The sequence below is a fragment of the Nerophis lumbriciformis genome, linkage group LG28 (genome assembly GCF_033978685.3).
Source record: "Nerophis lumbriciformis linkage group LG28, RoL_Nlum_v2.1, whole genome shotgun sequence".
NCBI classification, from domain to species: Eukaryota; Metazoa; Chordata; class Actinopteri; order Syngnathiformes; family Syngnathidae; genus Nerophis; species Nerophis lumbriciformis.
The window spans coordinates 17,011,634-17,039,549 of record NC_084575.2 but is presented as its reverse complement, the minus strand read 5'-3'; the positions used below and the strand labels follow the sequence as shown (position 1 = coordinate 17,039,549).

Below are 27,916 nucleotides of genomic sequence, written 5' to 3'. Positions count from 1 at the left end.
TATTACAAAAGCCTGGACTGAATTTTTGCATTTGAATTTTGTAAAATCAATTTTTAAAAATACAATCGTGCTGACAATTTCATTAGAATACCTTTTTAATGTAAAATAATCAGTGCATTTATGTGTGTATGTATGTATTATTATATATATATACACTGTATATATATTTTTTTTTTCAGTGTGAAAAAATAATTTAAAAAAACTTCAGTGTAAAAGAAATCTTGAATAAAAATTCCGTGCAAAAATTCATTGGCTGATTCTGAGACAATTTACCGGAAGTGGGTTGAGTTTTAAAGCAACCGATATTTCTGCACTAAATTGTTGTACACTGAATTTTTCTATACTAATTTTCACACAAATGTTAAAACATTTTTACACACGGAATTTTTAAACGCACACATTTTGCTCACACATGTTTATTCAATTCAATTGTGAGTATAATGTTATGTAAAAAAAAAAATTCAGCTCACAAAATTCAAATGCAAACAAATTGGTGACAAAAAAGCTTTTGTAATAAAGACACAAATTAACCTGCATATAAAAGTACGTAGGGTATATATATTTACAGGCACATTTCTGTGAATTAGATGATTTTTGGAAGTTAATTTATTTCAGTTCAATCTAGAAAAAAACAAAACTTCATTTTATAGACTCAACAGAGTGAAATATTTTTACAATGTATTTATTTGATAAGAGATCAATGCTAATAAAAGATAAAAACTACATTTCTAAAACTGTCTAAAAGTTTAATACTGTTAACTATTGTCTGCCCGAAGCAACTGAAAAAACTTCCTGAGCCTTTACCTTAATTGAACTCCTAAAATCCAATACATTTTACACTTTGATCCTCATTTATTTATATGTGCATGTACTGTAGCATCACTATTATTTATAACTTATACACACACGGCAAACTGAAGATATGTATGATGATAGAGAATACAAAAAAGATCTGAAAAATATATCTGTCAACTCATAGTGATAGACAGAAGAAAATTTAAAGCCATTTACTTTTTGGAATTGGCTCCTACTGAAATCTCCCAGGAAGACAGGGTGAAGAAAAACAAAAAAAAAAAGTTCAGCTTTGGCGAAAAAAAAATGTTTTGTGTGTATTGTTGTGCAACAAGTGGATATTTCACTTCATTCCCAGGACCTTTTCAACTGTTATCTGTGCTTTCACTCATGCTTTTCATATTTGAGGAAAAAACACTGCTCTCATTCAACAACACAAAACATTTTGTAAAGAATATATTTTTGAGGTGAAAACTGCAGAAGAACTTAAGCAGAACATTTCCAGAACAAGCTGGATCTGCAATTCTCTGACCATGTCCTGAAAGTGGAACGAGTCAAGCAACCCCAACGCCTGCGCTATTGTGTTTTCAATTTGTCCACAAACACAGCCATGACCACGGCGTATAGGAATGCGGCGGTGAGAATGAAGAGTGTGCTTGACACGGGCCCGTAGGAAAAGATGGCGCCCAACGCGTAGCACAGCAGCAGCAGCAAGAGCGTCCTGTAGCTGGCCAGCGGACGCAAGCTCACACGTGCAGACCGCTTCCTGTCCAACCACCGTGGTGACGTGGGACTACGTGTCAGAGCGCAGGGTACTCTCGAATCAGCTAGGTAGTGCCGACCTAGGCGACCCAGAAAGTCCGGCCGCGAGCACAGTCTAGACATGTGACCTCCAAACTGAGGACAGAGCGATTGAAATGATGAGTGCACACACTAAGTTGGCGTTGTTGGAGTAAAAGTTTGTTTTACCTTGTTGTTTAGCAAAGACGACATCCTGTACAAGAACCTGACCAGAAGTGCGTTCTCGTAGCTCCTGATTGGCTGCAGCTCTGGGTCGCCTTGGTATTGAATGTCAAACCGGCGCAGTCCGTTGATGATCTGCACAAAAATAAATGAAAATTTATGACCTTACCGAGACAAGGAGGTACTCTTTCATAATTTTCTACCTGCGTCCTGCCCAAGTCTGTGAGGATGAGGCCGTATTGTCCCATAATGCAATCCGGCAGTCTGGACTCGCCATCAGCCGGAGAAGACGTCACGCTGGAGAGAAGCTGAGTCAGCTGACTCTGGCTCAGCTGAATAAGAGAAGTAACAACTTAAGTGGGGCTTCAGGGTCACCACAGGAAGTACATGTTTGCCTTATGCTTCTGTCTGGCTCTCAACGAAGGCGGACGCTTCTCTTCCCGCTCCCTTATCTCTCCTGCTTTTGCTTCTTGTCTTAACTTTGTTGGAGCCTCATTTTGCACTGCTCTCCAAAATCCAAACAATGGAAATGATCAACTGGCCTCTCATGAAATTGACGTGATCTTTTCAATGAGAAGCTTGGGTTCGGGCAAACCTGCGTTTCCTGACGGAGGATTTGTTGCTGGACACACGATGGACTCTAAAAAGAAGTGGAGGGCCATGTGCCAGCCGATTCTTTCAGTCGAGGACTATGAAGACATCTACCTATTCAGAATCATGATAACATGACATTTGCTGATTGGCGTAAATATTGCGCTGGTATACCTACAAATTTGGAAAATGCTGGCAGCCGCTTAATTTACCCCTAAACTGCCACAAATGATTGAAGGATGGTCAGAGCTTTGGGTAATTAGACTTTTGTGGTTTCTGAAATGAATCGCAAACTTGGCAACATCTTGGAGAAGCTGTCTGCTCTGCAAGGCAAGTTCTGAGCGATTTGAGGACTAGGGACGTGAAAACGTGAAATGTTTAAATTTGTTGTTGCTCTCTCAAACACATACATTCTAATCTGGATTTCACTTTCCCGCTGGAACGCCTTGGCAAGGTCGTTGCTAAGAGACTCCTCCGAAGGACACCGCAGCGAAAAAACTTGGAATTATTTTCCTGTCTTCCATTGACATACACCGGTTTGTTGACTTGTTGGATTGACTGGCTGCGTAATCCTGAAAACAAGAGCACCGAGGTCGGGAGATAAGCGCCTCTTCACCCCCTGCGGTATAATGGACAACAGAGCAGTGCCCATGGTGGTGTTAGCCTTGGGCCGTATGCCCGTCCCCTCAGCCGTGTTGCAAGTCTCGAGTTTTGTGTGTCATAAAATGTGCTCATATTTTTTTTTGCTCTAGGTTTTTAATTTCTGGGCTCAAACTGAGCCCCCGCCCCAGGAGTCTAGTTTGGGATTTGCTTGTTTTTCCTCCTCCTCCCCCCATATTTACCTTTTTTTCCCCTAACGTTTTATCGGGCGCCGCCCTTGTGGCAACTCATCAGCCTTCCTGTTCTGTCTACCCCTGTCTACTGTATGTCTGTTCTTGGACAGGTTGTACTGAAAACTAAATTCCATTGCAGTGCAAAATGATCTTAGCAGGAAGCAGCTACTAATGCTCGCAAATATGTTTCCATTCATCTTTGGACGTCTAACAGGGAACAGACCTTGAAGATGCCACACAGGTTCTCCAGCGCTCGGTCCAAGAACTCATGAGTCTTCTTCAGAAACTCGTTACTGTCCTCCAGGTCTGCGCCACAAAGCCCGTTGTTCATATCAGAGAAAGACGGGGTGAACCAAGACAGGAAAGACTTGTTGGCTGCCGCTTCAGTCGACTGATCTGAGATCCGTTTAGCCGTTTGTCTGGCTTGTGCAATGATCTGGATCAACTTCGCCACCTGACAGAAGAAAGAAATAAAAGCACTACATCACTACAGTAGCTGAGCGAGCCCTTCAAAAGAACATTTCGACATCATAGAATTATAATTGTGCTGTTTGGTCTCCAATTGGATTGCTTGTTACATTAGTTCACTAGCTAATGGAGTCAATAACTGAGAAACAACTTGGTGCACCACGGCCACAGCTAATTTGTTTTATTCACTTGGTTATACCAACTTTGTGAAGTTGTTTTGGACATTTGTCCGCAGTGTAGGACCGTCGAAACCTAAATGGAGACCAAACAGCCAGTTAGAGCGTACATTTGTCAAGTTTTCCAATTGGTTGCTTTCTTGGCACATATCCAGATCTCCCCTAGAGGGTGGGGGTTACCCACATATGCGGTCCTCTCCAAGGTTTCTCATAGTCATTCACATCGACGTCCCACTGGGGTGAGTTTTTCCTTGCCCTTATGTGGGCTCTGTACCGCGGATGTCGTTGTGGCTTGTGCAGCCCTTTGAGACACTTGTGATTTAGGGCTATATAAATAAACATTGATTGATTGATTGATATGCAACGCTGTGTCCCAAACAATTTAATTTTTCGCTAGAGCCATATTTATTTTCAAAATATAATGTGCATGCAAAATATATATTTTTGCGCACAAAATCTGGCTTTGCACAAATATAACTCTATACGACGGCGGCTTACCACGGCTCGCAGCTCGGAACCAAACATCTGCTTGTACTGGCAGTCCTGGCCTTCCAAGGAGTACACGTGACTTTTCACCCGAAACACGGCGTCAGTCACCATGCGTTGTCGTGACGACAGGAAGCTGCCTCCTTGGCTCGGGGTCAGGAAGCCTCGCGGCTGCCGATGATGGTGGACAAGCTCCGGCTCAAGAAAGAGCTGCTCAGCTGCGAAAAGGAACAAATGATATCTCTTTTAATATGTACTCATTATTAGGGATGTGCTGATCAATTGGCCATCATACAGTATGGGCCTTTATCTTAAAAAAGTACGGAATTGCTGATTAATGTTCTTTAAATTTCACAAACAATCCCCTCTAACTCATATTTACTTTTAGTCCCTTGGCTGACAAGCAAGCAGCTAAATGTGTCTCCATACATGGAGCCGCTCCCCTAAGTTACTAATAATCAACTCCATTGTGGTAAATAAAAAGTATTAGTGTGTTAAGTATCATTACCAATATCATTATCAAGTTTTAAAGTTAAAGTTAAAGTTAAAGTACCAATGATTGTCACACACACACTAGGTGTGGCAAAATTATTCTCTGCATTTAACCCATCACCCTTGATCACCCCCTGGGAGGTGAGGGGAGCAGTGGGCAGCAGCGGTGGCCGCGCCCGGGAATCATTTTTGGTGATTTAACCCCCAATTCCAACCCTTGATACTGAGTGCCAAGCAGGGAGGTAATGGGTCCCATTTTTATAGTCTTTGGTATGACTCGGCCGGGGTTTGAACCCACAACCTACCGATCTCAGGGCGGACACTCTAACCACTAGGCCACTGAGTAGGTTAGGTTTTCGGATGGGGCTAAACATGTTTAGCACTGAGAACAAACTAAACTAACTGCTAAGCTAGCTAGAACAACAAAATACATTTTAAGAAGAACTTTATAAGTGGAGATGCAACCACGTTACAGTAGAATGTAAGCAGCTACTAACAGGAAATTATCAAGTAGATTAATAAAAGTCTAGAGAGGGGATAATAAAACCAAAACTATGGATGTGTCACCATAGACATCATATGTATGTGTGTGTGTATCTATCTATCATAATGAAAAAAAATAAATATATATATACACACACACACACAAACACACGTTAGGTCAGGAAAAAACACAGAGGCTATATCATCCCTACAAGCCTGTTTTGCAGGATTTTATTTATTTTTATATATATATATATATATATATATATATATATATATATATATATACTGCCTATTGGCGCTGACAGACGTGGGAGGGCCGCAATCTTGAAAGGGCAACATCTCCATCTTAGCTTAAAGCTACCTTGGTGGGCATAAATACAGTACAACAGTCTTGGATACACAAAATGCAAACAATAGTAATGTTCACTCTTACTTCCTGTGACCTGTTTTCCACGGTCCGCCGATTTGAGCAAGATTATGCCGAATAATGATTTGGCATCGTGTTTTTCCTAATTTCTGCTGCTGAATTAAAAGGAGATGCCCTTTCAAGATGGCTGCAGAATTTCCTGCGCCCCAGCAGCCAACGCAGTGTCTACAAAAATGATGTCTATGATTGATTGTCAGTCAGTACACAGCATGGAGGCTGGATCAATCTATAAACTGGTGGTGTCAACACCCAGGGTAGTATCAGTATATGAACGGTATTACAGTGATTAGATTAATGTTTTCTTTTCTTAAAATCCTTTTTTGTTGTTTTCATTAATGTCATCCAAATTCAGGGAATGAGTCCCAGGAGACAGGAGTACTTTGAGGGCAAAAACCAAAGGAATTACAAGAGTAGTAGACAGTAATTTTTGATTTTGTTTGCTTATTACCGGTATGTACTATTGACATTAATTTGCTCCAACAATTGTATGTCATAAAAGAGAATAAGGAACTAGTTAAAATATTGTGTTAATATTGTTGTCAATTGCACACACTGAGTAAATTGAAAAATATATAGTTAATTCATGTGATCTGTATCGGCTACATAAATCCATTGATCGGAACATCCCGACTAATAATAAGAATTAATTAAATACAAATAATATATTAAAACAAACAAAATGCAAAACAGTAATATATTTGAACAATATGTGTCTAGTATAAATATGTTTTTTGGACTCCAATGTTCTTTAACAGTTATCAAGCAAATTTGGTCGTGTTCTCACCCTTCTGGATCATCTCCGCAAGGTTTGGCTGAGCAAACACTTTAGCCACACGAAAGACCATAAGAGCGTTTTTGGCATTGACCAGGTCCATTCTGAGGGCTCTATTCAGGAAGACCTGGAAGAGCTTGGTGTACACAAGCAGGTTCTCTTCAACAAACGACTCCCTGCAAGTCAGCAAAAAGTCAGAATCAGCCAGTGCAGTAAGCGACCTCTGATTGACTCTTGGACCTGAGTAATGTCACCATTTGTCGGGGTCGCTTCGGTCACCTTCAGCTGGGGGGCTTGTGGTCTTTTCTTCACTGTATCTCCATGGTTGAATGAAGCTCAGCCATGTCTCCAACACCTCAAAGAAAAAAAGATAAAGGGAATTCTGATGAAAAAAAACATATTCTCGCCTATCAGGTTTGTAGAACGTTATGGTTCACAACTACTTTTAAACGGTCACATGCGTTAACTGCAACCCAGGTCATGACGAGTCACTGGTATCAGACTTTATTTGAGACTTACCGCTCGGAAAGATGCATCCAGAGGCCAATGTCCAAAGCAGTGTTGCAGAAAGAGGAAAAGTTTCTGCTGAACAAAACGCTGCACCACCACCCTGCAGGAGACAAACACACTTTGTAAAGCACATGACTGACAAACAGCATGCACTTGTTCTTACAATAAGTACATTTCCAACTAGAAAATAAGTTAAAGAATCCTTAAAAAAAAATCATGAATCCAGTCTGTGATCCAGATCAGTCGCAAAATTGGAATCATTTATTTCAATCCCAGATTTCCTCAAAGTTTTTAACCCATTTAAAGCGGAATTAAATAAACAGTGAACCATCTAATCAGTCAACTCTCTTTGACTCTGCAGGCAGAAGTGGGGCCGCACGCACGCGCACACAGAGTAGTTCCTAATGTAAAGTAACATAGTATAAATAATCCGGATGACCTCCAAAATCTAATCACTTGTTCCTTGTCCAATCTCAGACATTTCCTGAATGAATCATAAAAGTCCACACATAACCTTTTGAGTTATGCTGCTAACTAACTACAGACAAACAAACCCCAATGATTACATAACCTCCAGCCAGCGGTAACGACACAACCACATCCAATATAGCTACACATCACAAACTTCATCTTTAAAGAAACTACAATGATCTATTACATTCACAATCACACTTTCCCATACAATCATTTATTTGTAGTGGCACGTTCGCCTTTACTCATAATTACATTAAATCACACCTGGTCTGCCAGAGTAAAAAGCACAGCAGGAAAGGTCAGTATTGCCAAATAAGCGACATTTAGCAAGCAACCCGAGCGCTATAGATACTTTTCTTCAAAAAAGCTAACAGCAACTAAGACTTTAAAATGGCAGCATGTATATACTGTCCTCAACAAGCACCAGTTGCCATTTACCGGTAGGCACCTTATCTATAAACATTAAAACAGTAAGACAAAAAGAAGCGAAATAAGAAAGTTTGTTTGTAGTTCTAAACATATTTGTTGGCTTTTTCACTCACTTTTTGCAAATGAATGGCCAATTATGCAAATTAAATGATTACACCTACCCCCTTTCTTATCTCGCACCCAAAAACAACTCGGCACAACCCTATTATTTTAATAAAAGCAATAGTATTGAGAAAAATGCATATGGTGCCTGTCAAGGGACCCATACACTGGAGCAGGGATCACTTACTAGCTGCTTGAGGACCGAATCCGGACCCAAAGGCCGTCCCATTCAAACCTGGACCTCTCGTCAGTATATTATTTAAAAGGGGAACTGCACTTGCTTTTTTATTATTATTTTGCCCATCATTTATATTCCTTATGTGAGAGAAGAACACACAGCTTTCTAATTTTTGGGCAAAAACCATAAAAAACTACTAGTACAAGGCGGCTAAGAATGTAGCTAATGGGATTCATCTATTTCGCCTATAAAGCCACCCAATAAAACTTCCCAAAAATGCCAACAATGCTCCATTTACATGTCATGACCTGCATAATAACAAAACTTTATGGTATAGTTGTTGTAAAAAGTAAACCCGAAGAAATACATTTTGTAACACGGCGCCTTGCTTACGAAGGTGTAAGCAAACTACTACTGCTGCTGCTGAATCGCCTCTGAGCTTGTAAAAATGAGTTCTGGATTATAGATCATCCGGACCTTCGCATGGAAAAATGTTCTGCATCAGGACCTATTTGAATTTTAGTTGAAGTATGAAACTAGAGTGTCACAGCAGCAGCGACTAAGACGTCTAGATTCTCAATCATCGTACAACCAGACATCCACCAAAACATGTTCGACCATGATGACCTCTTGAACTCCTCCAGCGGGCTGGCGTGGGCATGCGAGTGGGTCGTGGGAGAGGATGACAGCTGCTCAGGCTTCTGGCTGTTGTTGAAGGCGTGCAGATGTTTGACCAGGAGACGCACCACCAGCACGTGCTCCTCAGTCGGGCTGAAGGGTTCCTAGAAAAGAACCGGAAGCCAAGTCACAGAGAGCTTGATAGTTCAAAGTGACACCCCCACCTCTGCTCGATTTGATGCCATTTTCACAAGCAGCCAATCAAAACCCTTTTAGGCCCTGTCAAGCCAATCAGGCAGCAGAACTCTTTTTCATAGAGTACGGAGGTCCCACTCAAGCCAAGTCGTTGGGTCACATTGGTTTTCTGAGGCCAAGTGACTCAACTCTTTTGGACGTCGCCCAGAAACATTTGATAGCTTAAACCCACAAACAGATGAAATATTTAGTCTCTGATTTAAAGGCGGGACCTCAGCACTCATTTCAAGGCCACAGCATCTTCGTTACAAATGCCACAATTCCATTACATCTTCTCATTTGCAGTAACGATAGCATGAACAATGATTGTTTTGCATTTTGTTAGCATATGCGTCACATGCAGAGCAGCACAATTAAAATATATCACACACTAAACCGGACTGCAACCAAGCCAGATTCAAGACAGGATAACCCATCCCATCAAGAGTACTTCTTCGGAGAAACTGGGAGGTAAAATATGAGTGAAACAATATTTGTAATTATATGTTTGTGTGTCTACCACAAATTAGTGGAGCAGGTGGATGACAAGGCACCTCAATGACACTACCAGATCTCCAAGAAGTACCCTTGACGGGGACCTGAAGTGACTGAGGTTTACCTCCAGGAGGCCCCAAAGGGGCGGGGGTGAATGAAAAGGTTTAAGTACTTGGTAGGTGTGGAGGGTCCCAGAGCCTGATGGGACGTGAGGTTGGCACGGCATGCTGGACATACTGAGGCGGTACTGTAGCAGCGCCAGCTGTTGACCCGTAACCACCAGGGGGAGGAAGATGAGGAAAACGAGAGAACATGGCACAAAGTACAAGAGGAAGAGGAGGAAGAGGGAGGTGGTGATGCAGCAGTGAAGAGAGGCAAAGGAGGAAGGTGACAATCAGGAAAGAGTCAACAGAAAGAAAGTTGTTCAAAAATACAAATGAGGAAGAGCAGAGAGGAGACAAAAATCAAATATTGACTAAGACACATTTCATTCCACAAAAGACATGGAGGGATGAGAATCATTTCAAGCTAACCAACACATGTGGTATGAATAAATACACACATGTTTAGGTCCAAAGGCATTTGGACAATTTTGCCTTTGTGGAACAGCAGATTTGAAATAAAACAAGATTTGGTTGGAGTATAGACTTCAAACACACAAAATGAATTAGTAAAGTATTTGGACATCTGACACAACAGTGATAACAATACAAAGATAATACAATATTCAAAAAGAGAAAAAACAGAAAAAGGAGGAAGGAAAGTAACACAAGAAAGTTAGAAAATGGTGATGTCCATAGATGGTCACTGACTCAAAGGAGTTTCATTTACAATTACATCAACTGTCCAAATACTTTAAAGACTTAAAAAGGTCAAATGGTTGTAATTTCTAAATGTAATATGTTTGTAAAAGTCAACTGAACCACAGCGTGAACTTTTCATTTTAAATTGGAAATCCAATGTCTACACTTGTCTCCTAACCAAAGACTTCTAGTAAGCACATTCCAAAAGGAATAATTCTCATCCCTGAGGTTTGTAAACACGACTTTCAACAGAGGAACTCGAGTGTAAAATGTCCTACACATTAAAAACTCTTATATGTTTTGTACCACTTGAAGACCTCCTTTCAGCATTTGAAGACTTATGATTAGTGGTGCCCCACCCTAGAGGCAGAAGTTAGAACACACACTGTGTGTAGGGCACCGTGATCCGTGGGGGCCCCCCGTTTCGTGCAATGTAGCGCATATTATATGCCAATAATAAACGACAGGGCACTTCATATGAAATTTTACCACTAAACATATTCCTAGCTGTTTCCTTCTCCATCATTGACATTTACCTACACTGTCATCTGGCTCCAGTGGCGCACAGCATTAGTCCTTGTTTTGTAAAGCAGCGGTACAGGGTTCGAATCCTGGTCGTAGATGATTAGGGAAGGGTTTATAAATGCATGTTTTAATGATGTTAAAGTCGTAATTTTGCACTAGAAAATAAATTACTCCACAATTTATTTCCCATGAATTTTAGTACAAAACATGCATCAAATTACAGTCATCCCTTGTTTATCGCTGTTAATTGGTTTCGGACATGACCGCTATAAATTAATTTCTGCCAAGTAGGAACCAATAGCTGTGTTGCAATCATCAATCAATCAATCAATCAATCTTTATTTATATAGCCCTAAATCACAAGTGTCTCAAAGGGCTGCACAAGCCACAACGACATCCTCGGTACAAAGCCCACATATTACTTTGTAATATGTGGGCTTACTTTGTAAGCCCACATATTACAGATTTTAGGTCACATCTGAATGCCCAGATGTGACCTAGAGGCACATCTGGGCATTTCCTGGCAATGGTCTGGGGTCCCATTAGGCTGCTGTTTATTTAACTGAATCCGTGCAGACTTGGGCGTATTTTGAAAAGTTCAGAGGCAAACGTATAAGCGATCATGAAAAATATATTTAAAATAGGATGGAGTGACTTAATACACAAGAATTGTTTATTTTTTATTTTTATGATTTAAACCATTTATCATCACCAAGACATTACTGCTTGCTCCAACCTCACTTCATTTGAATACTTACAGTATTTAGAGAAGAAAAGATTGGCGGTACACCACAAGTTAAACATGAATCCATGAAAGACAAAGTTGGATTTATTCGTACATCGGTAAGTAACATATTTGGTTGACATAACGAATGCCACTGGGATCGTGACGCTAATTAGAAAAATGATACGTTTGTTTGCAGTTGATTTCCTGCTACAAGTATTAGTCTGTCATCTACAATTCATGTCTGCAGTCGTTTTTATAGTTTGAAGTTCATATCAAAATTCAGTACATGCTGTTGAGCCTTCGAGAGATTTATACATCTGGTGTATTATTACTATTAAGGATATTTTCTTGATGCTAACAAATATCATCCATGTCAAATAAAACACTTGGCTTTCCTGCACAACAACGACAACAACTAAGCTTTTAGTTTCTGTTATGAAAATGGACAATGAAAATACGGTGGATTTAATCAACATTCACATTATTACTAAGACTTAACATGATGTTAGTTTATTTGCACAACCAGGTCTTCGGAGTAATATTAAAAGAACACAAACTAATGCGATCTCTTGTCCCTTTCTCACGTTTAGTTCTGCTCTCAAATAGAGATGTCCGATAGATAAATGCGTTAAAATAGAATATCGGAAATTATCGGTATCGTTTTTTTTTATTATTATCGGTATCGTTTTTTTGTTTTTTTTATTAAATCAACATAAAAAACACAAGATACACTTACAATTAGTGCACCACCCCAAAAAAACCTCGCTCCCCCATTTACACTCATTCACACAAAAGGGTTGTTTCTTTCTGTTATTAATATTCTGGTTCCTACATTATATATCAATATATATCAATACAGTCTGCAAGGGATACAGTCCGTAAGCACACATTATTGTGAGTGCTGCTGGTCCACTAATAGTACTAACCTTTAACAATCAATTTTACTAATTTTCATTAATTACTAATCAAATCAAATCAAATCAACTTTATTTATAAAGCACATTTAAAATTTACCACAGGGGTAGCCAAAGTGCTGTACAATGAACAGGTTAAAAGATAAAACGAGTACCGAGCAAACACAACACAACACAAACAGAACACGATAAAAAATAAATAATTAAAATAGAATAAATAAAAACATAAAAACATAAAAACAGGTTCACAGCAGGTGTATTATGGGGCGCCATTGCAGGATGGATATCACTCAGTGTTAAAAGCCATGGAATAAAAGTATGTTTTTAAGAGTGATTTAAAAACAGGAAGAGAGGAGGCTTGTCTAACACTCAGGGGTAGGTCGTTCCAGAGCTAGTTTCTATGTAACTGTTTTTATATTGTTTTACTTTCTTTTTTATTCAAGAAAATGTTTTTAATTTACTTATCTTATTTTATTAATTTTTTTTAAAAGTACCTTATCTTTACCATGCCTGGTTGTCCAAATTAGGCATAATAATGTGTTAATTCCACGACTGTATATATTGGTTGATATCGGTATCGGTTGATATTGGTATCGGTAATTAAAGAGTTGGACAATATCGGAATATCGGATATCGGCAAAAAGCCATTATCGGACATCCCTACTCTCAAACACTACTAACATAATAGAGAATAAACTTTCTCAAACAAATCAAATGTTTAAACAAACATTTTACAAAGTGATCGCCGCAGACCCAATCATGGTCCGGATGTATTCCAGAAGATGATGAAAGTAATATTTTAAGAGCCATTTCCTTCCACACACTTTCGTTTTTTCCTTGACTATTACCGTTACGAACCACTTATTTCGGGACTCTATGAAAGCTCTTTCCAATCTCTCTATTTGAACGATTGGAACACCCAAAAACATTTACCTATGGATTTACCCTATCAGAATGTGCATTATGCAAATGATGACCAATTACATTAATTTTGTATTTTTATGAAGGCTGTTGGGCTTCTTTTTTTTTTTTTCTGAACATCTTGGTACCGAATGGAGAAGTGTGTACTTTTCTCCGTCCATCTAAGATTACATATATTTTATTACATGACGAATCCTCTTTTACGGAAATAATATTGCCAGTTTTATTTTACTATTCGTCCCAATAATTTTATCTACAGATTGTTAAATATCTGATTTGAATATTTTTAATTATGACATTTTATGATATATTTTTAAGTCACGCAATTTTAATGCTTTCATTTTAAGGATGCAGTGATCTCACCCTTAAACCTTTAAGATACAATGTTCCATTCTGTTTACAAGTATGTCATCAACTTTGATACACAAAGGACACACACACACACACACTATATTGCCAAAAGGTTTTGGCCACCCATCCAAATGATCAGAATCAGGGGTCCTAAGCACTTGGCCCGGCAACAGGTGTATAAAATCAAGCACTTAGGCATGGAGACTGTTTCTACAAACATTTGTGAAAGAATGGGCCGCGCTCAGGAGCTCACTGATTTCCAGCGTGGAACTGTCATAGGATGCCACCTGTGCAACAAATCCAGTCGTGAAATGTCCTCGCTTTTAAATATTCCAAAGTCAACTGTCAGCTTTATTATATAAAAATGGAAGAGTTTGGGAACAACAGCAACTCAGCTACCAAGTGGTAGGACACGTAAACTGACAGAGAGGGGTCAGTGGATGCTGAAGCGCATAGTGCAAAGAGGTCGCCTACTTTCTGCACAGTCAGTTGCTACAGAGCTCCAAACTTCAAGCGACCTTCCAATTAACCCACGTACAGTACGCAGAGAGCTTCATGGAATGGGTTTCCATGGCTGAGCAGCTGCATCTCAGCCATACATCACCAAGTCCGATGTAAAACGTCGGATGCAGTGGTGTAAAGCACGTCGCCACTGGACTCTAGAGCAGTGGAGACGCCTTCTCTGGAGTGATGAATCACGCTTTTCCAACTGGCAATCTGATGGACGAGTCTGGGTTTGGAGTTTGCCAGGAGAACGGTACATTTCAGAGCTCCTTAATTCCAGTGAAAGGAAATTTGAATGCTCCAGGATACCAAAACATTTTGGACAATTCCATGCTCCCAACCTTGTGGGAACAGTTTGGAGCGGGCACCTTCCTCTTCCAACATGACTGTGCACCAGTGCACAAAGCAAGGTCCATAAAGACATGGATGACAGAGTCTGGTGTGGATGAACTTGACTGGCCTGCACAGTGTCCTGACCTGAACTCAACAGAACACCATTGGGATTAATGAGAATGGAGACTGAGAGCCAGGCCATCTCGACCAACATCATTGTGTGACCTCACCAGTGCGCTTTTGCAAGAATGGTCGAAAATTCCTAAAAACACACTCCTCAACCTTGTGGACAGCCTTCCCAGAAGAGTTGAAGCAATAATAGCTGCAAAAGGTGGACCCACATCATATTGAACCCTATGGGTTAGGAATGGGATGGCCCTTCAAGTTCATATGTGAGTCAAGGCAAGTGGCCAAATACTTTTGGCAATATAGTGTACATGTTAGCAGTGATGTGTGGTGAGGCACTGGCTTTTTAAAATTTTTATTTTAAAACACCCAGCGGGCGCAGACCTCCGGCAGACCCTAGCTCCCAAAAGTAAAAGGTCCTGCAGCCAGACAGTCATCAATAGCTTGTTCCTTGTCCCATTACTAACATTTCCTAAATGTTTGATCAAAATCTGCCCATAACTTTTGGCTTATATACAGTAGAATGAACGAAAAAGAGTGAATCCTCTTGTCAGTCATTGTCATTGTCTCTGTGGGTGGAGTTGGGGCTGCATACACATACACAGAAAGTGAAGCTCACAATGTAAACGTAAATGGGAATCAGCCGCAAAATCTAATCAGCTGTTCCTTATCCCATTTTGGATATTTCCTTTTATCAAAATCTGCCCATACATTTTTGAATAATGTTGCCAACTAAACTGTCTGACTGACAAACCAAAAGGCAGCAATTATTAAGTGTGCTCAAAAAATACACATCGAATTTGTGAGTTTAACGCTTTGCTGAAGCTGCTTCACCGTCGTGTGAAAAACGTATATGACTTCATATGCAACCCAGCTGTTATGGATCAAATATTTTCATAGGTAGAGCATAAAACTTGTTTACAACCTTCTAAATACCTTTTTCAACATTAGGACAGCCTTTTAGACATGAAATAACACCCGTTAATCACTTTTACATTCTTATAATCTAATATACAGTAGTAATTCAATCTTCTCTATCTTACCCATTTCTGAGTATTACAAATATGTCTACTAAAAACGTCCATAGTTATCTGGTTGACTATTTCCAGTGAACTTTCACACTCTTAAAAATATATGTTGTGCTATAAGTGCGTGAAAGACAAACTGATACACTATTTACGTAAAATATAAAAAGTAGGCTTAACACAAGACAGGTGTGCATGTACATGCTCCAAAAGAGGGCTTAAAGTGTGGTCGTACTTTCTATTTGAAAAACTAATTTTTTAATTTTCTTTTTTTTTTTATATTAATCTTCTGAACAAACTAAACGAGTCCTCTTTGAACAGAGTATGGGGTTGGTTTGGGACAACAGGGTGAGGGTGGGGGGCACATTCAGCGGCTGAGCATAAAAATAGGGTCAAGGTCACAATGCGGGATACTTATTTAAGACTTTGTCAGACAACAGCAGAGGGGGACGAAAGGTTCAACATCAAGTGCATTACCCGTTTGTTCAAAATAAAACCAGCCAAAAGTCTCACTGTGACTCATAAGATATGAACTTTGAAGACCCAAAGTTAGCGTGATAGTACAAAAATCCGTTTGATGAGTTTTAGAGTTGTCAGGTGTGTGTGCGTGTGTGAGATTCCCCCCCCCAAATCCGCTGTTAATCTACACAAACCTCAATGTGACTTCAGGCTGATCCTTAGAATCATGCAACATAAAGTGAGAGTAAACATGCAGGAGGGCGAGCAGCTCTACAAGAACACGCCTGCGTTATGATCCCAGCTGATACCTGACTTCCCCTGGCCTTTATTCTTCCCACGGGAAAACAAAAAACTTGATGAGCGGTGGGTGGGGTCGGCCAATACACAGGCAGCCATGCAACGCTGCAGTGAGGGGGTACGGGATGGGCATTGTGTGTGGAGGGGGCAGGGTCACTTGATGATCTTACCTTTACCTGAGGAGACTGAAGCTTCTGGTACATCTCTAAAGAGTAGTGATGGAGCCACACTTCCACAAACATCTGTACACACACACATTTTCAAAAGGTCTGATTTATTCAGAAAGTCTATGTCAATGTATGTTGCTACGGAAACACACCTGCAGCAGTGTTTCCGACCTCCAGATTTCCTGCGCTGCAGGATCTGCGTTGACTGAGGGCTGATGGAAGATGTGATGCTTCAAGAGACTTGGACTATGGATGCCATAACCTGCCAAGGAAATATTGGACGATCTACGGAACGAAAACATAAGTGGAGTTTTTTTTGTCTCTATTGCAGGAACATTTTAGTAAATTGCTATTAGTCTTCTTTTGTATATTCAGTAAAGCCATGTGTTCTCTACAGTCGACATTTTGGTCTATTTATTTTGTCAGCGTTACAGGAGAGCTCTGCTGTTTTTAAGGACCATCCAGAAAAAAGCTAGTCAAAGTTCATCTCTATGACAGCACTCTATAAGTTTTTAAGAATCTGCTTCAAAAATTTCTGAGTCTCTCAGAACTTTTTGGATGTGCGGGCCCAAATGATGAAAAAGAGAGGACCTAAAATACTATGAGGAACACTACTAGTACAACTAAAGAAGTTGAACAAACGATTACTGACTAGACCTTAAGTTAACAAGCTACAGCAACACCTTAGTTACATAAATCACAAAGAAAAAAAATTTAACTGCCAAAAAGAGGCCTTAAAGGGTAACCTGAGGAACACCTCGGTTATGTACAAGTTTGGACCCAAGAGTTCCATGTTCGCTAGTTAAGTTTGATCTGCCAATGTGTTTACAGTCATCCAAGTGTTTCTAAATAACAGCAACACTCCAGTGTTTTTAGGAATTTGCTGCAAAAATGTTTGCATCGCAAGTTTTGAACTGAACTCGAGGGCCGGTACGATGTCATTCCCAGGCCAGTTTTTGGCCAATGTGCCGCCAGTTGAATTGCACTTATCTATTGGCTAAATTATTGAACTGCATGTGAAGGACCTGCTGAGAGGACGTTATCTGTCATTTGTGTGCGTGTGTGTGTATGTATGTATGTATGTATGTATGTATGTGTGTGTGTGTGTGTGTACCTGGCAGGAGGCGCGCTGACAGAGCCTCTGTTGTCAGAAAAGGGAGATGGGGGTACACTTCCTTCAGTAGGCAAGAAATACTTGAGGTACATGTCCACCAATACAAAGTAGGCGCTGTCAGTGGCACTGTGTTGGCCCGAAGAAAAGTTCTGAAACAGTATGAACACTCGTGACCACTTGGTGTTTTGTGTGTGTGTGTGTGTGTGTGTGTGTGTTTCTGAATTTTCACACAGCATCTTTCCCCACCTTTGGTGTGATGAGACAGGACGCAAAATAGAACATGAAGAACTCGAAAGGATCTGCGCAATATTTAAGAAAAACTATCAACATTTAGTTTCCCCAACACCTCATCCTCCCGAAGTCCGTGAAAGGGCATGTGACACATGAGGTACAAAGGATACTCAGCGCCATGTTGAGAGTCAGCATGCCAGAAATAGGGAAGTGCGGCCGGTTGTGAAAGAGCGGACAGTCTGGAAGGACGCCTTCCTGGATGGAGGCTTTCACTGGAGCCTGCGTATGCAACCATGCAGTGCACAATTACAACTCAAAACAAACACACTGCAATGTTACACAAAACAGCAAAGACAGAGCGAACAATCTATTTTTTGTTGTGGTGGCGGTCCGCTACAAATAAATTCAAAAGATTGGTCGTCCATTTTGTAGGCATGTTCGCTTTCCCTCACAAAAACATTACGATGGGACAGCTTGTTGTTCCAACTCCCTAAAGCAGATGGCATTGTAAGTCTGTTTCTTAACACGCCTCACATACACCTCCTACAGCTGAATTTGTCATTAAAACACATTTTTTCACCAATATAGCGTGTCTTCTAATGCAACACAGTGTGTCTATAGCAGCAAAAAATTGAACCAACACTCATGCAAAAATTGGTTCTTCTCAGGTTTCTCTATGTTTACATTTCACACTCTACACTATTTTGATGCACTTAATTAAGCATTTTTAAATATTCCTTATTTATGCACCTTAATTTAAAGAGGTTATTGTTAGGTGTTTATGTGATCTTAGAATATTGTTGACATTGATCGTGTTTTCCATGGTCGTGTTGACATTTATTTTCCTTTCTGCCTTGATAGCTGAATGGATTATAATCAGAGGAACGTCCATTCCATCCATCCATCCATTTTCTACCGCTTGTCCCATTCGGGATCCCGGGGGGTGCTGGAACCTGCCTCAGCTGCATTCCGGCGGAAGGCGGGGTACATCCTGGACAAGTCGCCACCTCATCGCAGACAACATACACACTCACATTCACAAACTAGGGCCAATTTTAGTGTTGCCAATTGTTTCATTTGAAAAAAATGTTAAAACTTACCGTATTGTTCGGACTATAAGTCGCAGTTTTTTTTTCATAGTTTGGCCAGGGGTGCAACTTATACTCAGGAGCGACTTATGTGTGAAATTATTAACACATTACCGTAAAATATCAAAAAATATAATATTATTTAGCTCATTCACGTATAAGATTTCATCGGATTTAGCGATTAGGAGTGACAGATTTTTTGGTAAACGTATAGCATGTTCTATATGTTATAGTTATTTGAATGACTCTTACCATAATATGTTACGTTAACATACCAGGCACATTTTCAGTTGGTTATTTATGCGTCATATAACGTACACTTATTCAGCCTGTTGTTCACTATTCTTTATTTATTTATTTTAAATTGCCTTTCAAATGTCTATTCTTGGTGTTGGGTTTTATCAAATAAATTTCCCCCAAAAATGCGACTTACTGTATACTCCAGTGCGACTTATATATGTTTTTTCCTTCTTTATTATGCATTTTCGGCTGGTGCGACTTATACTCCAGTGCGACTTGTACTCCGAAAAATACGGTAATTTTTTCCCCTGGTCTATCTTTTCCGTAGGTTATAAAAAATATCAATAATTATCAATATCGACCAATATAAAAAACTAATATCGTGACGCGGTTTTCAACCATATCGCCAATCCCTAACACAACATAATAGCAAATAAGTGAGGCGGTCCTACCGGCAGATAATTGACAGGGACTTCGTACTTGTACTCTTCGGCCTGAAGTTTGTAAACCAGCTTCATCATGGCCCCACTGAGGAAGACAGCAAGTAGATCTTTATATTTTCTCACACACATGCGCACAACCCCCAAAGTGAATTATGGAGTACAGGAGTCACCTCGGCTTCAGGAATTCCACAACGACTGGGAAATCGTTGCAGCGGGACTGCAAAAGGCGAAGGTTCCATCCTCCGAGGACGCCATCGAGACTTCCGAAGACACTCTCCACCAGCCACGAGAAAATAGCGTGCAGCTCCTGAATAACACAAGGAGGTCACAGCTAGGGATGATGTTCGAAACCGGTTCTCTCGGTTGTTCGATAAGAAAAGAACCGATTCCATTGCTCGAATCCCTTTTTGAGAACCGGTTCCCGTTATCGAGGCCACTGTAGTAAAGAAAAAGAGTTGGTTCTTTATTCGAATCCCTGGGAACGAATCCCAAATGGGCAATGTTATGCCCATTTGATTGTAGACTCTTACTGACACCTTGTGGCAATATGAAAATACTACGCGTCAATAGTTTGGGCACTTCCGGGTTGGCGACGTCAGTTCAGTTCATGAGACAATTGAGAAGTAGACAAGTTGTGTTAGCTCTTACAAGCCTTGGAAAAGATAAGTCTGTAAGTAAACTGTTTAACTTGTTTATGTAACTCAATATTAAGGTGGAAAGTGGTTAAATTTGATACTAAGATGTTTATTGAAAAACTATTTTTGTGCACTGTTTCAATGGATGTTTTGAGGATTTAAAATGGCTGCCAGTCGTGTATTTCCACCATTGAAATAGTTTCAACACCCAGAAGTATTTGTTTGATGATAGTACTGTATATTTGTGTGAAGCTAATATTTACATATTGTGTATTAAATTTAAGTATGTTAATTGAATCACATAGCTTATACATTTGTCATTGTGTGTATTTCAGTTTAAAAAAATAAAAAATAACAGTCCAGTGCAAGATTAAAGTAAAGATAGGAAAAGACAAAGCAAGATTAACAACAATAAAGAGCCTAAATGGATTAATCTGCTTTGGAACTTTATTAGACGTCTTGGATTGTTTGTTAGCTGTCTGCCTGTGTGTGTAGTTAGTATGTTCCAATAGCAGCAGAAGTGCACTTTTTGGAGAGCTGTATTATTTTCAGTTTTGTGCCCAAGGGACTGATTTTATTTAACACCATATTATTATTTACACACCTATAGTGATCACAGAGACAGGTTGTTTTTGTGTTACTGTATATATTTGTTTTTCTGAAAAATCCCACTTAATATACTTTGGGTAACAACAGTCAATTTTTTTTTTTATTTTTTTTTAGGGGGGTAGCAGTCAATATTTATTTATTTTATTTTTTTCTTATAAAATAAAAGTGAGCTTTTGTTAAACCAAATATTGTGTTTTTTTTCCATATACAACAACCTATCTGGATTCGATAAGAGAATCGATAAGGAATCGGTTAGATAAGAGGATTCGACAATGGGCTCGAACTCGATAATTTCTTATCAAACATCATCCCTAGTCACAACACGAGTGGCGCCGAAAAACATTTGTGACTTTGTTTTTCTAATGAAAAACCACAGGGCAGCTGTGGCTATGAAAGTAGCTTACCATCACCAGGTGTGAATGATTGATGGGTTCTACATGTAAAGCGACTTTGGGTACTTAGAAAAGCGCTATATAAATCCAGGTTATTATTATAATGAACTATGGATGATACAAAGGCAACACACAGCAGGGCAGTTCTTTTACTACCGTGACAAACCTTTGCGGGGTAGTCCTCGATGATTTTGACAAGGTCCTGACATCGATGGAAAAGAGTCTTGGTGGACGAATCTGCTTTCAGGTTGGACTGCAGCAAGAACACGTCATGTCATCGAAATGAGCTTTGCTGGAGGGAAACATTTGGGACATTTCGGCCTTACCAGAAGGAAGCCAGGGTGCTGCAAGCCTGGGGATGCCATTGAGGTTACTTGAAGTCTTCAAATAGCCACTTGGACCTCGTTCTACTGTAAACAACAAACAACACTACAAAAGTAAGCGGAATAACTTTTAGACATATTTTAACTCAATTAACGTGTTCACAGACGACATGGATAAATGTTTACTCTTGTTTTTTCGACAATAGCGCATATAATAAACAAAAGTCGCCATCGGTGGCGAGCGATACATCATTATCTGCTAGCAAAGCTACACAAGCTTGACGAGCATATAAAGACGTTACTACAATCAAACATAAACATTGAGGCAGAACACACACACAAACCTTCACAGTTGACTAAAAAATATTTGTAAAAATGTAAATTTTGACACCAACGCTTCCATTGGCGTTTCAAAAAGAAAGTAGGCAACAGGCGGCTGGATTTTCTTCTTCGCCGCCGTCGTTGTCTTCTTCTTCGTGTTTATTTGCGATTGGCAAACAATGTTAAGGCGCACTACCGCCACCCCCAGGCATATAGTACGCAGAGCATAACTTGAGTCTTGCGGTCTGGTGACTGGTAGAAACGGGAAAAACTTGCATGAATTATCTGAAACCTACAATTCCTCATAAAGCAAAGTTAAATCATTTTTAAAAATTCTCAGAATAATTTTTAAAATGTCGTTTTGTTGTTAATGAACGCTTGTTCATTCTGTGATGGGGATTATTGAATCAACAGTACATTTATTTTATGAATGTATGTGTAGTAAAACTTTGTGGGATAATGTACATTATTGTAATTTCCCCAAAACTCAGAACTTTCCTATATTTTGTGAAAGTGGTATTATTTGTGGTATCATTATAAGACAGGGGAAAAAATGGAAAATGTGTCAAACAAAATAATTGCTATAAGTAAATGTAGATTTTTCAAAACAAAACTATCCTTCCAAAAATAGCTTATCTATAAAATCTATTTAAAAAGACAAAAATCAAATCTTTAAAATTCATGGACAAAAACAAGCTGTAGAACTATACCATACAAATAAACTAAAGCTCCTTAAAATGTTTTCTTTTTTTTCCTGATATTTAATACAGTATGTCTTGTTATATGTATATTTTTTTCTATATTTGTATTTTTTTACTCCTGTTCTGACAATCCTAGTGTTATTGTTCTTGATAATGATGCCATATTCGTTGTAATTCTTCTTTTCTGTTAAATAAAACAAACAAAAATAGTCTACTACTTGGGGAACTTCTTGATTTTATGGCGGGTCACGACCAATATTACTAGGTGCATACTGCTGCTGTACTGGTGTGTGTATCCTCAGGGTGAGTAGTAGTACGACAAAAAAAAAACGTTTGTCTTACATCCTTGGCGGACTATTATTCTCCACTAAATACACTATATTGCCAAAAGTATTTGGCCACCCATCCAAATGATCAGAATCAGGTGTCCTAATCACTTAGCCCGGCCACAGGTGTATAAAATCAATCACTTAGGCATGGAGACTGAGAATGGACCGCTCTCAGGAGCTCAGTGATAGGATGCCACCTGTGCAACAAATCCAGTCGTCAAATTTCCTCGCTCCTAAATATTGTTATAAGAAAATGGAAGAGTTTGTGAACAACAGCAACTCAGCCATCAAGTGGTAGGCCACGTAAACTGACAGAGAGGGGTCAGCGGATGCTGAAGCGTATAGTGCAAAGAGGTTGTCGACTTTCTGCACAGTCAGTTGCTACAGAGCTCCAAACTTCATGTGACCTTCCAATTAGCCCACGTACAGTACGCAGAGAGCTTCATGGAATGAGTTTCCATGGCTGAGCAGCTGCATCTAAGCCATACATCACCAAGTCCATTGCCAAGCGTCGGATGCAGTGGTGTAAATCCACTGGACTCTAGAGCAGTGGAGACACGTTCTCTGGGGTGATGAATCGCGCTTTTCCATCTGGCAATCTGATGGACGAGTCTGGGTTTGGAGTTTGCCAGGAGAACAGTACATTTCGGACTGCATTGTGCCGACTGTGAAATTTGGTGGAGGAGGAATTATGGTGTGGGGTTGTTTTTCAAGAGTTGGGCTTGGCCCCTTAGTTCCAGTGAAAGGAACTTTGAATGTTCCAGGACACCAAAACATTTTGGACAATTCCATGCTCCCAACCTTGTGGGAACAGTTTGGAGTGGGCACCAGTGCACAGAGCAAGGTCCATTAAGACATCGATGACAGAGTCTGGTGTGGATGAACTTGACTGGCCTGCACAGAGTCCTGCCCTGAACCCGATAGAACACCTTTGGGATGAATTAGAACAGAGACTGAGAGCCAGGCCTTCTCGACCAACATCAGTGTGTGACCTCACCAATGCGCTTTTGGAGGAATGGTCGAAAATTCCTATAAACACACTCCGCAACCTCGTGGACAGCCTTCCCAGAAGAGTTGAAGCTATAATAGCTGCAAAAGGTGGACCGACATCATATTGAACCCTGTGGGTTAGGAATGGGATGGCACTTCAAGTCCATATATGAGTCAAGGCAGGTGGCCAAATACTTTTGGCAATATAGTGTATGTACTGTAGCTGACAACCTTAACATTACAGCCATATAGGCTGAGAATAAACCTAATCTTTTTTTATAAATTTTTTTATGCAATTTGCCAAATAAACTCACTGAAACATGTTATGTTTGTTTTAGATTTATTTTAATAGAATAACATATTTTAGCAAAGTCTATTGGCCACACATACATACATAGTTACATAAAACACAGGGCATGTGAACTTGTTTATGGTCTCCATCAGTCCATGAGAGCCATGTTCACAGGACCTGACTGATCTCAGGTTCTCATGTCATGTGTCTCGTTCCTCCTCACACGACTTTTTCTACTGCCATGCTTCAGTTTCAGCGCAAAGATCTTCTGTTGCCGCCGTTTCTCTCGGAACCACAGCTGCTCGCAATATTGCTCCACCTTGTTCTGGTCCTTGGGGCTTGTGGGCCAGCTGCGGTGCGGCAGAGACGAAGCAGCAGCGGGCGGGACTTGAGGCTGCAGCCGGTGGACGATAGGGCGGCCGCGGGTAGCGTGGAGGCGTTGAGCGGGAATGACGTAAAGGCGATAGCGGCTCACAACGCGGTTGTTGGAGAGTTCGGCGCTAGTGCAGGTGTAGACGCCATCGTCGGCCAGTTTGAGGCGTTGAACCAGCAACCCTCTCTCCGTGTGGACGTGACTCTCGTCGTCGCACAGACGAAGCTGAGAAAAAACAGGCATTTTCTTCATTTCCATTTATACAGGTGTGGATTTTTCGACAATTCTTGCAAATTCAAAACACCTCCAAATTTTTTTTATTTATTTCACCCATTCAATATCTACACCGTCTATTTGTACTCGTGTTTGACTTTCCCTTCCACTGCTACCAAATAGCGTTATTTTTGTTTTACTGAGATTGAAAGATACAAACCATCTCTTTAATTTATTAATTTCTTCTGTTATTACTTGTACAAACCCCGTTTCCATATGAGTTGGGAAATTGTGTTAGATGTAAATATAAACGGAATACAATGATTTGCAAATCCCTTTCAACCCATATTCAATTGAATGCACTACAAAGACAAGATATTTGATGTTCAAACTCATAAACTTTTTATTTTTTTGCAAATAATAATTAACTTACAATTTCATGGCTGCAACACGTGCCAAAGTAGTTGGGAAAGGGCATGTTCACCACTGTGTGACATGGCCTTTCTTTTTAACAACACTCAGTAAACGTTTGGGAACTGAGGAGACATATTTTTTAAGCTTCTCAGGTGGAATTCTTTCCCATTCTTGCTTGATGTACAGTTTAAGTTGTTCAACAGTCCGGGGGTCTGCGTTGTGGTATTTTAGGCTTCATAATGCGCCACACATTTTCAATGGGAGACAGGTCTGGTCTACAGGCAGGCCAGTCTAGTACCTGCACTCTTTTACTATGAAGCTACGTTGATGTAACACATGGCTTGGCATTGTCTTACTGAAATAAGCAGGGGCGTCCATGGTAACGTTGCTTGGATGGCAACATATGTTGCTTCAAAACCTGTATGTACCTTTCAGCATTAATGGCGCCTTCACAGATGTGTAAGTTACCCATGTCTTGGGCACTAATACACCCCCATACCATCACATATGCTGGCTTTTCAACTTTACGCCTATAACAATCCGGATGGTTCTTTTCCTCTTTAGTCCGGAGGACACGACGTCCACAGTTTCCAAAAACAATTTGAAATGTGGACTCGTCAGACCACAGAACACTTTTCCACTTTGTATCAGTCCATCTTAGATGAGCTCAGGCCCAGCGAAGCCGACAGCGTTTCTGGGTGTTGTTGATAAACGGTTTTTGCCTTGCATAGGAGAGTTTTAACTTGCACTTACAGATGTAGCGACCAACTGTAGTTACTGACAGTGGGTTTCTGAAGTGTTCCTGAGCCCATGTGGTGATATCCTTTACACACTGATGTCACTTGTTGATGCAGTACAGTCTGAGGGATCGAAGGTCATGGGCTTAGCTGCTTACGTGCAGTGATTTCTCCAGATTCTCTGAACCCTTTGATGATATTACGGACCGTAGATGGTGAAATCCCTAAATTCCTTGCAATAGCTGGTTGAGAAAGGTTTTTCTTAAACTGTTCTACAATTTGCTCACGCATTTGTTGACAAAGTGGTGACCCTCGCCCCATCTTTGATTGTGAATGACTGAGCATTTACTTTTATACCCAATCATGGCACCCACCTGTTCCCAATTTGCCTGTTTACCTGTGGGATGTCCCAAATAAGTGTTTGATGAGCATTTCTCAACTTTATCAGTATTTATTGCCACCTTTCCCAAATTCTTTGTCATGTGTTGCTGGCATCAAATTCTAAAGTTAACGATTATTTGCACAAAAAAAAAAGTTTATCAGTTTGAACATCAAATATGATGTCTTTGTAGCATATTCAACTGAATATGGGTTGAAAATGATTTGCAAATCATTGTATTCCGTTTATATTTACATCTAACACAATTTCCCAACTCATATGGAAACGGGGTTTGTAGTAGCTTCTGTGTGTTCTCTCCTGAACAAAAAGCAGTCGTGTCGTCTGCAAATAATACTAACTTTATGTCCTTTGTAACTATACAAATGTTGTTTATATAAAGATTGAACAATTTTGGTCCCAGTATTGATCCCTGGGGTACGCCGCAAGATATCTCTAGCCCTGTTGATATAGTTTCACCTAGTTTCACGTATTACGTCCTGTTGGTTAAATAGCTTCTTATACAGTTTAAGACCAGACTTCTGATGTCATATCATTCTAATTTTGTAATTAAGATATTCTGATTAATTGTGTCAAATGCTTTCCTTAGATCCATAAATACTGCTGCTGCACACTGTTAACCATCTATTGCGTTGGTAATTTCTTCTGTTATTTCGAACAATGCCATCAATGTTAAAATGTTAGCTCTGTATCCGTATTGGTTGTCTGTGAGTGTTCCATTTTTATTCATGAATTTGTCTAATCTGTTGTTGAATATTTTTTCAATTATTTTTGAAAACTGTGGCGGTAAAAAAAACAACAGGTCTATAGTTTGTAAATTGGTGTTTGTTTCCAGTCTTATAAATTGGTACTACTCTTGCTATTTTCATTTTTGGGGGAATTCTTTGCAGTTTTAAATGACAGATTGCTAATATATGTTAAAGTCTTTGAAATTTCTTCAATAACTTTTTTTTATCGCTTTCATATCAGTGGAAATCTTGGATTTGCATTTCTTTACAATTTTGATTATTTCCTCTTTTGTCACATTAACGAGGACCATAGGAAATGGGATTTCTATCTATAGAGTCATACCAGTCTTCATCTGACCCGGTAACTGGAATCCTTTGCTCTAGGTTAGTTCCAATATTTACAAAGTAATTATTCAAGTGTTCCACTACTTTGTTCATATTGTCGTTTGTTACGTTTCCATCTGTGGAGTATTTAGGATAATCCTTCTCAGGGCTGTTTTTAATGATATTATTGAGTATGCCCCATGTAGCTCTCATGTTATTTTTGTTCTTGTTTAATAAATGACTGTTATATTATTTTTTACATGTTCATAAAATGTTGGTTAGCTTATTTTTATTCTTTTTGTACCTATTTTCTGCCTCTATAGATTTTTGTGTTATAACAAATG

The 27,916-nt window shown here is 39.7% G+C and overlaps 2 protein-coding genes across 7 annotated transcripts in view; both read right to left on the bottom strand.

Annotated features, from left to right (window-relative positions):
- Positions 1 to 1,235: 1,235 nt before the first annotated feature.
- On the bottom strand, positions 1,236 to 22,240 carry smpd4 (sphingomyelin phosphodiesterase 4). Of its 6 annotated transcripts, none has more exons than XM_061923783.2 (20): positions 22,098 to 22,240; positions 21,757 to 21,840; positions 21,597 to 21,683; positions 19,965 to 20,101; positions 19,804 to 19,879; positions 18,194 to 18,302; positions 18,039 to 18,091; positions 17,793 to 17,941; positions 16,831 to 16,963; positions 16,682 to 16,753; positions 9,651 to 9,788; positions 8,807 to 8,961; positions 7,006 to 7,096; positions 6,741 to 6,841; positions 6,499 to 6,662; positions 4,322 to 4,527; positions 3,403 to 3,633; positions 1,959 to 2,087; positions 1,762 to 1,890; positions 1,236 to 1,689 (listed from the first exon to the last, which is right to left on the bottom strand). In XM_061923783.2, exons 2-20 carry the CDS (start codon positions 21,793 to 21,795, stop codon positions 1,369 to 1,371), a joined length of 2,520 nt encoding a protein of 839 aa, XP_061779767.2. In that variant the 5' UTR covers positions 21,796 to 21,840; positions 22,098 to 22,240; the 3' UTR covers positions 1,236 to 1,368. The 6 variants fall into 6 exon arrangements, with proteins under 6 accessions (XP_061779767.2, XP_061779769.2, XP_061779768.2 ...); XM_061923785.2 differs by having other exon boundaries at positions 9,699 to 9,788; XM_061923784.2 differs by having other exon boundaries at positions 16,688 to 16,753.
- A 2,193-nt stretch (positions 22,241 to 24,433) lies between these two features.
- The window catches only part of LOC133570937 (semaphorin-3D), a 33,377-nt gene continuing 29,894 nt past the window's right edge, over positions 24,434 to 27,916 (bottom strand). The window contains exon 18 of the mRNA XM_061923779.2: positions 24,434 to 24,984. Within this exon, the coding sequence (XP_061779763.2) occupies positions 24,574 to 24,984 (411 nt within the window). The 3' untranslated portion in view covers positions 24,434 to 24,573. The remainder of the gene's footprint in view (positions 24,985 to 27,916) is intronic.